The sequence below is a fragment of the Asterias amurensis genome, chromosome 13 (assembly GCF_032118995.1).
Source record: "Asterias amurensis chromosome 13, ASM3211899v1".
In the NCBI taxonomy this organism is placed as follows: Eukaryota; Metazoa; Echinodermata; class Asteroidea; order Forcipulatida; family Asteriidae; genus Asterias; species Asterias amurensis.
The window spans coordinates 1,874,368-1,886,904 of NC_092660.1; the positions used below are offsets into that span (position 1 = coordinate 1,874,368).

At 38.7% G+C, this 12,537-nt stretch overlaps 2 protein-coding genes across 5 annotated transcripts; one reads left to right on the forward strand and one right to left on the reverse strand.

The window, feature by feature from the left end:
* Window positions 1–336: 336 nt before the first annotated feature.
* On the reverse strand, window positions 337–5,436 carry LOC139946071 (uncharacterized). Of its 2 annotated transcripts, none has more exons than XM_071943672.1 (4): window positions 5,280–5,436; window positions 3,032–3,227; window positions 2,021–2,111; window positions 337–1,098 (listed from the first exon to the last, which is right to left on the reverse strand). In XM_071943672.1, exons 2-4 carry the CDS (start codon window positions 3,219–3,221, stop codon window positions 858–860), a joined length of 522 nt encoding a protein of 173 aa, XP_071799773.1. In that variant the 5' UTR covers window positions 3,222–3,227; window positions 5,280–5,436; the 3' UTR covers window positions 337–857. The 2 variants fall into 2 exon arrangements, with proteins under 2 accessions (XP_071799773.1, XP_071799772.1); XM_071943671.1 differs by having other exon boundaries at window positions 5,276–5,435.
* A 1,769-nt stretch (window positions 5,437–7,205) lies between these two features.
* LOC139946052 (TM2 domain-containing protein biscotti-like) lies at window positions 7,206–11,889 on the forward strand. 3 transcript variants are annotated; one of them, XM_071943642.1, is made up of 6 exons: window positions 7,206–7,254; window positions 8,054–8,371; window positions 8,952–9,028; window positions 9,496–9,589; window positions 9,812–9,977; window positions 10,516–11,889. In XM_071943642.1, exons 2-6 carry the CDS (start codon window positions 8,199–8,201, stop codon window positions 10,621–10,623), a joined length of 618 nt encoding a protein of 205 aa, XP_071799743.1. In that variant the 5' UTR covers window positions 7,206–7,254; window positions 8,054–8,198; the 3' UTR covers window positions 10,624–11,889. The 3 variants fall into 3 exon arrangements, with proteins under 3 accessions (XP_071799743.1, XP_071799744.1, XP_071799745.1); XM_071943643.1 differs by having other exon boundaries at window positions 7,233–7,270; XM_071943644.1 differs by lacking the exon at window positions 7,206–7,254 and adding an exon at window positions 7,738–7,841.
* Window positions 11,890–12,537: the final 648 nt, after the last annotated feature.

Consider the following 12,537-nt stretch of genomic DNA (forward strand, 5'->3'; position numbering starts at 1 on the left):
ATCTGTTACTTTATTTAACAATGACCCTTGCTTTTTGACAAACAATAATGACATTTCTCAAATAAAACAAAATATCTAGAAACTCCCAAGAAAAGAAATAGAGTTTGTTTAACAAAATTTGAGGTTCATACTTTGTATATTGAAGGACAAACTGCCCCCTCCCCCACTTTATTGAATTCTTTTTAAGGGGCAACTTAATTTCCTGCAGAAAAAGGATACTTCCATGTAAAAATCTTTAAAAAAGGGCTTCAAAGATGATCAATTACAAAGAGTACCAAAACAATAACAGGGTTGGGACTGAATAAAGACAATTTGAAAAGAATACATATGGATGACAAAATTGATTAACAGTTAATAAAATACAAGTTTATTTACAGTGTCAATAGTAAAAAGCGACTCAAAAAAGAAAATCTTAAATATAAATTCAGGTTGGTACCAAATTCGTCTACCCCTCATGCTTTCCAGCCTGATAAGTAAAAACAAAAAATCAGTTTAAAAACTGAACTGCGATATTATGTGGAGATCTAAGGACAAATCGAAAAAGGGAAAATACAAGGGCTTCATCAGTTCTAAAGACTGGGGTGCTCTACATGATTTGTTTCTTACAAAGTATCAATGGGGACTGGGGAAGCAGTTAACTATCAGAGACAAAGGAAAGAACATAAACATGCTTCTCAGGGATGCATTTTTGATAAATGTTTGCTCTGTGTACAGTATAGGCGTACTGCAATCTACCTGTAATTGGGTCGCCCTTACTCAAGTTAGTACCAGTCCAAACTATACATTTGCACGATTGTCAAGTTGGGGCAGAACAATAACAAATTGAGTAAAAAGTATAAAATACACTGGGGCAACTCTCAAGAGTCACTGCCCGAGCTTGAGGAGGCATGACGTCTCTTTTTCTTCTTCTTTGTCTTCTTGCTGGATTTCTTGTGTTTCCTTTTATCTCCTCTGCTGGCACTGCGATGGTGAGACTTCTTCTTTGATTTCTTCTTCCTCCGTCGTCGAGATTCGTCATCGGAAGATGAGGAATCGTCACTGTCTGAGGAGAGAGAGGTTTCGCTGTCGGATGAGAGAGGAGACCTGGAACGACTCCGTCTGGTGAGAAGATAATATTAAAAATCATAAAATCACAAATTGTAGAGTGTCATGGCCGAGTGGTAATTAAGAGCATGGATTTCAAGTTCTGTGCCCAATTTCATCAAGCTGTTTAGCAGAAAATACTGCTTGACAAATATCTCTGCTAAGCACAAAATTGAGTGGGGCACCAGTCACAACAGAAAATTACATTGTATACCACACAGGAACATTGATGTCAGATATGCCACAACAATGATTATTGAGATGATTACATCTGGGCCCAATTTCATGGCTCTGCTTACCGTGAGCACAGAATCGGCGCTTACGGAAGCAGGGAATTCTGTGCTTACGGCAAGCGTATTTCACAGGTTAGCGGCAAATTTTGGCTTCTGCACGTGCGTACTCCACATTACTAGGCATTCTATGCTTACAAGGCTAGCACAGAAATTTGGCACTTACACGTTAGCAGGGAATCGTAAGCACAGAATTAGGGGGTAAGCAGAGCCACGAAATTGGGCCCAGGTGAAGTTGGTCAATGCAGCAAAATTGCAGAATAGAAATCTGTTCCAATCTACCGCAGGCATGATACTTTGCTTTTCTAAGAATCGCAAGTATTTTCCTCTTTAACAGGAACGTTTCAAGGGACAACAAGGCAATGGGCAATGGCCAGGGGCTTCGAGGCCTCTGTCAAAAATCAGAAAAATGTTGCTGGTGCCCCTGTTTAATGTGAAAGCGTAAACAAACCAGTTGTTCCAAAAAGACAGTTGCTGGTGGTCGCTCTAAAAATAATGCAAGACTTTGAAACGCAAGGTGGTAGACTTGCCAGGTAAATTTCCATTGTTTATGTAGTACTGAGCATGTGCACACACATTACAGAGAACAATGGATTAACCTGGTAAGTCTGCTGCCACCTAGCATCCCAAAAGTCAAAACTACTTACCTACGACTTCTCTCTTTGCGTTTTTTCTTCTTCTTTCTTTTCTCTGTGCTCCTGTGTTTTGTTGCATCTCTGTCTGACTTTGATGTTGATTCTGTCGATTAAGAAAAAGAAACATCTTTTAAGAGTTGTAGTTTGTTTCAGCCTACACACAGAACCAAATGTCATAAAGCTGTTTAGCAGGAAATGCTGCTCAGCAACTTTTTTTTGCTAAGCAAGAATCAAGTGAGACACCGGTGGCAACATTAATAACCTTATGGAATCTTGGCTGCGCTTAGGAAGATTTTATAAACTTTTTTTTTGCCAACAGTCTTCATGTATCAATCAGAAATAACTTCTGCATGTCGGGGGAAAAACCCCAATTATGGTAAGAGAAAAAAAAATTACGGAGGGCTCGGCACAGAGTTTGTAGTGAGCATAAATGTAACTTGCTTGCTTTATACCTCCATCAGCAAAGAACTTCTATGGCTAAATTTCCCTTCATGAGAAACACAAATTGTGACAACAAATAATGAAGAAAACCAATGGAGGACGATTTGTGAACAAGTGGTATGTACGGCGGAGCGGCCTACTGCCTCGACACCTACATACAAGGGAGAATGAGTTGAACAATAAACCTTTCGGTAGATAAAAAGTACAATGTTACCAAAATGAATTATTTAATGCGTAAAAAAAAGAATGCGCATTGTATCACTTGTCGTACGATAACAAAAAGAAAAGTAACTTTATCAAAGTAACCGTGGTCAAGTGGTTAGCCTGTAGGACTTGCAATCACAAGGTCGTGGGTTCGAATCCCCCAGTTAACCGCTGATTTCACAATGACTAGAATAAATATTGCCCTCTAGTTACTGAATCAAAATTTCTTAATTTGTGTAGTTCATAATCATAGACCAATGTTTGTGTATAAGAGAATATGGTTGTTGCCAGCTTGGTGTTTATATCCCTTTGTGGGAGTTTGCCGAGTTCCATTGATGGGAAGATCATTCAAACAAACAAACAAACAAACAAACAAACCTTGTTTCCGTGGTAACACAGGCATAGCTTCTTCCTCATCGTCACTTCCACTACTTGTACTGCTCACATCCAAAGTTACATCCTTGCCTGGGTCAGCGCGGATGAAGTTCCTACACTGGTAGGTCAGGTGACCACTGTACCCACACTTCCGACATGCTACCCTGGAGTTTTCTTTGTTTATGTTCAGCATTTCTGTCTGTGAAGGAGAAATTTGTAGATGCGGTTAAATCAAATAAGTCTAATGTCTCCTTCCCCATGGAACTCACTCCTCATCAAACTGAGAATGACAAAGGAAACTTCCTTCACCACTTTCAAGAATCAACTCAAAAGCCATCACTTCTTATCAGCTGCTTCTCCTTCTGTTTATTTTGTTGAACTAGTTCCTAGAGGTTTGCTTTGTCAGGGCTCCTGCGCCAGGAGTCACCTGTGACAAACCAGGCCCATAAGTTTCCTATATTATGATTCAATCAGTAAAGTTTTGCTTTTTTGACTACTGCAATGATAATATGAGACTTCACTTAGGACGGTTCATTCTTCCCGTGAAGGCGAATGTGATACAAATTTTGATGCCACAAATTCACATCAAATAATTTGCATCAGTTGAAATGCCCTGAACTCCTGTGAAACATTCGCTGCAAAAACATCCGCATTTGCAGGAAGTATGAACTGGGCTTGAGACCAGGTTACCTAAACTGGGGCGCCGACTCCTTTTAAAAAATTTTAACATCCAGTTCAACAAAGGAGTATAGCGCCCCAGTTAATAGGTCTATTTAGAGGTCGGGTCCATCCCCTATGACTGAAATCACCTCTAACTTCACACCGCTCTTAAAGGCAGTGGACACTATTACTCAAAATAATTATTAGTATTAAACCTTTCTTGGTGACGAGTAATGGGTGGAGAGGTTGATGGTATAACATTGTGAGAAACAGCTCCCTCTGAAGTGCCATAGTTTTTCGAGAAAGAAGTAATTTTTTTTATTTTGATTTCAAGACCTCAGATTTAGAACTGAGGTCTCAAATTCAACAGTCTAAACGCACACAACTTTGTGTGACAAGGGTGTCTTTTTCTTTCATTATTATCTCGCAAGTTTGATGACCAATTGAGCTACACCAACTGTTAAGGCTCGTCTTTGACAATTACTTATAGTTACTGAAACTTGAAAGTAAACTTTCCTTATCTGTGTTTTCATTGGGCCGAGGTGACGTTTCTCAGCTGCACCCACATCACCTCGGACCAATCAAAATGCAGATGCAAAGGCAAAGCTACCCTGTACTGTTCACCGTGTCAGTGTCACTGCACAATTATCCAATATGTCCCCAGTAAGGTTTATCACGATTCAGAACCGCAATACGTTGTGGGAAGGCAGATGGGGAAGCATGCTATGCAATGCATGTTCATTGTTGTCATGCACGAGCCGCACACACATCGCCTATAGTATATATCATTGTATGGGTTCAACAGCGCCCTCTCTTGATATTTTGCTCTATGGCGCTAAACCTTATTGCATCATCGAACTCCTACTAAATACTATAACTACTACATGTATTTCGGTTTCAATAGCCTGACAAAACCGATCTACTATACACTAGGACTCAAGGAGTAAGATCATCGGATGATCGTATCCAATGAATGAAATTACGTACGAGTTCTGGCAAAGACAAAGGTAGGGGGTAGGGGACCAGTTGACTCTCTAATGACAATGTCTGCTACTCTTGTCTAGACGACCATGGTACGCCCGAGTCTTGAGTATGAGGGTGCTTTGTCTATATACATGCTTCCTCCATGGTCTGTATATACCACACTCACTGTGCGTGTGACTGTGAGTGATGTGATTGTGAGTGTGTTTACAAAAGTAACTACAATTCCTACAAAACAATCATTGAGTCAATTGACGCTTGTTTTTTACAAAACAATCATTGACTTGAGTCAATTGACACTTGCTTGTTTTTTTCTCCTGAAATAGTAATACACCCGTAAAACAATATGACACAGTGAATAAATAACTACAAAGTATATACATGTAATATCAACTAGCTTTATGATCAATCATCGTATTAAGAAAGGAAAAGTTTCCGTATGGCGCCACCACTTTTTCATTCGAAATAAAATAATATAGTATCTAATTTACCTGATTGACATATCCCTTTTTGTAAAAATGAGTGAAAAAGTGGTGGCGCCATACGGAAAGTTATCCTTAAGAAATTACGATATAATTGTCAGTTTTAATGAAGAGCATGCCTCACCTACTTCGTCTTTCTCAAACTCGAACTTTCCGCCTGTGGTGTGTGATTTGGTGCCAATTTAGTGCAGGTGTGATGCAGCTGGCACAAAATTAAAAAACAAAAATCGTCAATGACCGTCACTCAGTGTGAGTGGTGTTGGTGCGGCAGGAGATTCTGGCGAACTAAACGCAAACTTCTGATAGCGCCCTCTTTTAAATCGTCCGATCCTCCGCTATCAACCCATGAGACACCGGGGAACTAGGAAAGAATCCCGTGGAACACCAGAATCCCAATTACTCAGTCTAGTTATTTGCAATGTTTTACAGAATTTTTTTCGAAATTAATCGTGAAGTCATATTAGATGTCGTAAATCATTTTTAGTCAAATTTGTTTTAGTTTGGAAGTAAATATTCTGACACAATCGTACCTCCACATTAACCATCAACATATCCTGTGTACCTCATGTTAGTTTTAATTATTATGAAGAGGTTTTTGATGCATTTTGGAACACTTTTTTGTCCAACATTAAATTTCTAAATTTCCGGAGGGGGGGGGGGGGCGTAGTTGAGCTTTGAAAAATCTAACCCATAGCTGGCCTCTGGACTTGGCATCTCTGGAATTGTGTATGGTTGTGTATACTCCCATTGGCTTGTGTATGGTTGTGTAGTTTCCCATTGACTTGTGTATGGTTGTACAGTTTCCCATTGACTGGTGTATGGTTGTGTCAATTCCCATAGACTTGTGTATGGTTGTGAAGTGTCCCATTGACTTGTGTATGGTTGTGTAGTTTCCCATTGACTTGTGTATGGTTGTGTAGTTTCCCATTGACATGTGTATGGTTGTGTATACTCCCATTGGCTTGTGTATGGTTGTGTAGTTTCCCATTGACTGGTGTATGGTTGTGTAGTTTCCCATTGACTGGTGTATGGTTGTGTAGTTTCCCATTGACTTGTGTATGGTTGTGTAGTTTCCCATTGACTTGTGTATGGTTGTGTCGTTTCCCATTGACTTGTGTATGGTTGTGTAGTTTCCTATTGACTTGTGTATGGTTGTATAGTTTCCAATTGACTTTTTTAGTTTGGAAGGAAATAATCTGACACAATCGTATCTCCACATTAACCATCAAAATATTTTGTGTACCTCATGTTAGTTTTAATTATTATTATGAAGAGTTTTTTTATGCATTTTGGAACAGTTTTTTGTCCACAATTAAATTTCTGAAAAAAGGCCTTCTAAAACTGGCAATTTTTATCGGCGGGGGTGTGGAGGGGGGGTTGAGCTTTGAAAAATCTCACGCATAGCTGGCCTCTAGACTTGGCATCTCGGTACAATGTCCCAAACTGTGGCTGTCAAAAGAAGTTTGTCCACAGTCAATTGCCTTGGGGGGGGGGGAGGTGCACAGAATCTCCTCTAACACCCGGCGTCACCCGGGGCAACCCCGGGTGTAAAGCTGGACTATAATTTATAATTAATTGAGGCGCCTATAGTATGCTTTTGGGATATTAGATATAACATCTATGAAGAAGAAAACAACTTCGTTTTTAATCTACAACTAATCTACAACTAACTTTACACTGCAGTGAATACTTTTCAACTGCATAATGTGGGTGGGACACTCAACGTTTTGCGTTGACCGTTATTGACTGTCGTGCACTGTCATTTGAAACCAGCACAAACTCTGATGCTAGCACCAAAATTAGTGTTAACACAGTCGAGTTTTGTACGGAAGCTTCAAGATACACTAAGAAAAATAAAAGAGACAATTGTGACTTGTAATAAGTCTCAATTATTAAAACAATATTAGTCATGGATTATGATAATTTAAGATCCTTAATTATGAAATTAACCATTTTGATTATCTTTTTAATATTATTATTATTGATGTAGATGAATGCATTACCATTAATTTTATTGTCTTTCTCTAAATATCGATGTCCAATTGATGCTTCCGTACACACACTTTTAGTAGAACAACAAACGACAACAGATAACTGAAGAAGGTGAGGATTCATTTCGGTCATTTTGAGTATTGTTATGCCCTAATTATATAGTAATAATATTATTAATATCTCTTCTCACTCACTGTAGATAGAGTGGTCGTGTATAACCATGATTACTTCCCAAATTTTACAACAGAACTGGCTGCTATTTTGTTTTATGAAATTATTTATTGGTAAATCAAATCAATCATTTCCTAATCCCTAATGCTACTCCATGCTTGCTAAAACTAATCATCATCAATCATGATTCATGGTTTATTTTGTTTACGATTTGTATCATTATGTCATGAGATTATTGATTGGTTATTGAGTCATTAAAATTTGCTCTTTAGACATTTTATTCAGACCAAGTCTAATATTATAAAACCTTAATCATTACCCAGCTAACCACTGATAGTGATACACAATGACTAGCAATAGCATAACCATTGTCGTCTGGTTACTGAAACAATTTCTTGACTGTTGCTAGCTTGCTCATGGGAGTTTGCTGAGTTCCGTCCCTTGATGGGGAGATCATCTGAACAAAAAAAATCGCAGTCAAAGGGCTTAATTTGCAAGAACGAAGTGCAAGACAAGAACTCATCAAGGTAAATCTCCTCAGCCAAGTCGACTGTTCCCGCAAACAAAATACATTGAATGATAAGTCTACCTCACGAGGAACAGTTCGACCCTCGGACAGTATTTTCCAAAGTTCGATCTTCAACCCGCTCACTGAAGCGTTACAATCATATAAACAACACCAGGAAATGCCTCCAAAACCCATAAACTTTACTACAGTTTCTTTGACTTTGAATTTCAGAGCTTAAAATTTGATGAAGGGTACAGAAGACGTCAACTTGGAGGTGGCTTGATAAACTTAAGTTTCATCTGTCCAGTTGCAGACCAGCACCACTTCATCTCATTCTCATCAGAAGTTCATAGCGGTAGCCGACCCAGAATTCAAAATGTCGGTCATCCATGGATTGTCTAATGTCTCAAAAGTGTGTTGGACTTCCAGCTTCACAACAATCCAACATCTCTATATCGTCTTTGTAATCATCGTAACATTAGAGTTCCTTCCTTGTTCGGTTGCAAACGTGCTGGACAGTGTCAAGTGCAGAGATCTACAGCTTGGACAGTATCCTTTCCAAGTAGAATTTAATAACTTAATAATAATCATTTCCAGGTTTAATTTCTGCAGTAACTATCTAGGGGAACCAGTTGGGTGGTGATTTCATAGACTTGTGGACAAGTCGTTATAGCCATTGGACGCTTGCGGTAAACAGTAATGTCCAAGGCCCACACTTCGTGTATCACAACTTCTATATGTGAAATTGGTCATCAGAGTTGGAAGAAAATAACGTTTCGCAGTGCCATGACATGTGTTTAAAATAAATCCAGAATTCTCGCTATCGAGAATTGATATTGTTATGATGTTTTCTCAAAAAGTAAAGCATTTCATGGAATAATATTTCAAGAGAAGTTTTTCACCATTACCTTCTGTAAACCCTGTAAGTAATTTGTAAATCTGTGAACTTTTAATTTTTGTTCTGTTCCGAAAGCGTCCAATGGCTTGAACTGCTGGGATCACACCCAAATTACGATACAACCTGAGAAACAGCAGCCAGGCATCGCCTTTTAAAGGGGACGAATACTGTACGTATCCAAATGTTGTAGTCATCTGCTCTTTTTAACCTCTTCCTTAACAAATGAATCAGATATGTGTGTCAAGACCCCGTTATTGATGCTACGATGCAGGCTGCTGTTGGGTGCAGTCCAAACCGCTTAGTCACAGGTACGTATTTAGACTGGTCCCTTATAAGGACAAGTATTGGTTGTCCAGAACCAGCAATATCATTGGATACAACGATACATTTATGTATCGCAGTACACCAGCGATATCGTCAATGGATACAACGATACATTCATGTATTACAGTACTTACATCCATTATTCAATTGTTGCAGACTGTGACAGGGTCCAAAGTGTTTTGTACATCCGAGGGGGGGGGTGGGGGGGAATGGCACTGAGGCCGCCATTTTCCCCTGAGGGTGTAAAATTGTTTTGCTATACCTTAGTTCTACGAATGACCCTACCAAAAGCCAAGGTTTAAAAAATAGCCTAAGAATCCATCAAAGACCAAGAACTAATAATAAACAAGATCATGGCCTCAAAACATATTCCTGCCCAACAGTAAAACATGTGTTTTTAATAATACTTGCTTTGTGCTTTACGTGTTAAACCATTTCTGATTATTTGCAGTGAATTGTATGCCAGTACCAGGGACAGTGTGTGATGGAACTGAGTATAATGGCACCACATCAGCCTTTACAAGAGAAGTCCCATGTAGATACACGTAAGTACCGGTAGTTCTTTCTTTTCTTGAAGAAACATACTCAAACGAAGAACAGAGAAGTCCGAAAAATCTACTCCGCAGTAGTAGAAAATAAGGCAAGACAAGTTCTCAAAAGAACATAATCTACCCAGCAAGTAGATACACACATGGTGTTACCGCAAATTATTATAAAGATGGTCAAACTTTTTTATTGCATTCCATTTTCCTTCTTCTTTATTTCAGGACCGGTTACTACTACAACACCACTCTCTTGCTGTCGATATTTCTTGGAATGTTTGGTCTGGATCGACTGTACCTGGGTTACCCAGCCCTGGCCCTGCTCAAATTCTGCACTGTAGGGCTACTCTTTATCGGCCACTTTCTGGACGTCATTCTCATCGCAATGCAGGTTGGTTTTACTGGGATGTGTTAAGGGCCCTCTAGCAGCAATGATGTTTTTTTTTCTTGTGTAGAAAGCTGTTCATAATTTGGATCCAGTATATCTCCAAGACCTCATAGCCCTATGTTCTTCTACACTTTCATCAGCTACCCGACGCCTTCGCTCTTCTTCAATAGCTCATTTCCACCTTCCCCGGGACCCCGCACCATGACACGCTATGGCGATCGGGCCTTTTCCGGTCATAGCTCCAACACTTTTGAACAAGCTACCAACCCACATTTAAGCAGCTCCTTCATTGGACACTTTTAAATCTCAACTTAAAACCCATCAATTTGGTTATAGCGCTTAGAAACCTTGTTTCTAGTGCTCTATAAACGTTGTATTTATCATTATTTTTGTTTTCCGCACTTATTACAACTGGAGCATTTTCAAAGCAAGACTAAATTATTTTATGTGTTTAATGAGAAAAAGGAAAATACTGTAAGGGCTACTACAAATGCATAAAAATTGCCTATTGATTTATTTTTATGTAAATTTTTCTTTGTAGGTTGTCGGACCAGCAGACGGCTCCGATTACATTTTGGATTACTATGGACCTGCACTACACAAATCCACAATAGATAACTACACGTACTACATGCCCAACACAGACTGAGAACAGAAATGGTGTCATTACTTCAACTGAAATATGAACACATCACTGATAGAATTCTGCAGTTGCTCGGATATTTAGGCCCCCTTGTGTTGAGGATGAGACAGGGAATTCTGCAGTCGCTCGGCTTGTGTATTTAGGCCCACGTGTAATGAGGACGAGACAGGCCTACATGGTTTGCCCTGAAACGTTTTCGAGGACTAGCAAGTGGGATCAGTTAGCCTGCAGGTATTTCACTGGTCTGTATTTTATATTAAGGAGGAATGCATTTTAACACTGAGCTAGCCAGCTGGACCATTTGGAGAGAATTATTTTGACTGCGACTGAGGTGTCATAGCTAGCAGGTGGCCAGCAGACCATTGCTAATGGAGAACCAGAATAAACTATAAATAATAGTAAACTTGCAGGTCCATCCATGGGGACTCTGAAAAGAGTCGGTTTGGTCTTGACAATTCAAACAGTGTACACTGCTCATCTCAGGAAAAAGTCGTCTTACGATGAACACTGGTCGAAGAGGATTTGTGGAAGCGTTTAAGATGCCATTTGTGTTGGCTTGTGTTAACAGAAAGTACTTGGTAACGATACAATAGATGAATTGCAATAAGTCTCATTGACTGCTATCTTTGATGTAAAACAATGGAAAAATGCACGCGTGTATGCGCTACACGCGACTCTCAGTCAATGATAGCTCTTCACGTGTGAGCAATTTATCAAAGAATTGCAATCCATCTATACCCTCCACTCTGAATTCTGGGGCGATATCATAAAAACTTACAATTGATCTTAACTGTTGATCAGTCTTAAAGGCAGTGGACACTATTGATAATTACTCAAAATAATTATTATAATGAAACCTTTCTTGATTACACGTAATGGGAAGAGGTTGGTGAGAAAATGAGAATAGCACCTATATAGTTTTCACATTTGAGCTGTGGAACAAGCACTTTTGAGCTTTTGGAACAAGCACTATAAAAGAGAAGATTAATTTGTACTTTTTGTGTGGGTATTGGGTAATAACACTTCACTACTCAATGGAAAGGTATTTGTATTTATCAGTTTAAATTTAAAACCAATTGCAGTGAGTTGTTATTATCAATAAAACAAAAAACAAGACCTGGTCATGTTGCAAAGCTTCCCTTGAAATAGTTTTGCCTGCAATTTATTTTTTGTATGAAAACGATAAAGTCTTTGGTTATTAATGTTTCTGTTCATTTGTTAGAAAATTTACCCCCGAAGTATAATATTGTTTAAGATTCAATTTTGAGAATAAACTTTTGCAAGTAACATTGAATAATGCCAAAAAGACTACTTGTGTTTTATTCTTGAACAAAATTAAATGGAGTTGTTATTTAAAGGGAGGGTATACTTTTTGGTTATTACTCCAAAAATCAATGGCACAGGAGAGCTTTTAATAGTATTAAACATTGTTAGAAGCACAGCCTTTTTGAGCAATGTAGTTTTAGAGAAAGATAATAAGTTTTTACCCCAAACTTTGAATCTGATGTCATACTCCCAAGCATCTGAAAGCACACCATTCTGTACAACCAGTGTGTTTTTTCTGTCATTATTTATATTCCTGCAACTTCGATGACCAACTTTAGCCAAAATGTTCACAGGTTTGTTACTTTTATGCATACAATGATGGGAAACACAAAGTGAGGATACTATAGTCTTTGACAATTTTTTAAAACAAACAGATATATTTATAACATAATTTCCATCCTTCCATTATTGAGAATGGGGGTGTGCCGCTCAAAATAAAAGTAGGCAAAGTCCTATTTTTAATTAGTAGCGTTTTCATTCACAGAGCGCTTATTTTTATTTATTTATTTATTTTTTTATTTGGGGGGGGGGGGGCGGGGCGCGAGCGCATAATCGAAGACCAAACAATATCTAAGAACACTAGGTGGCGCTGTT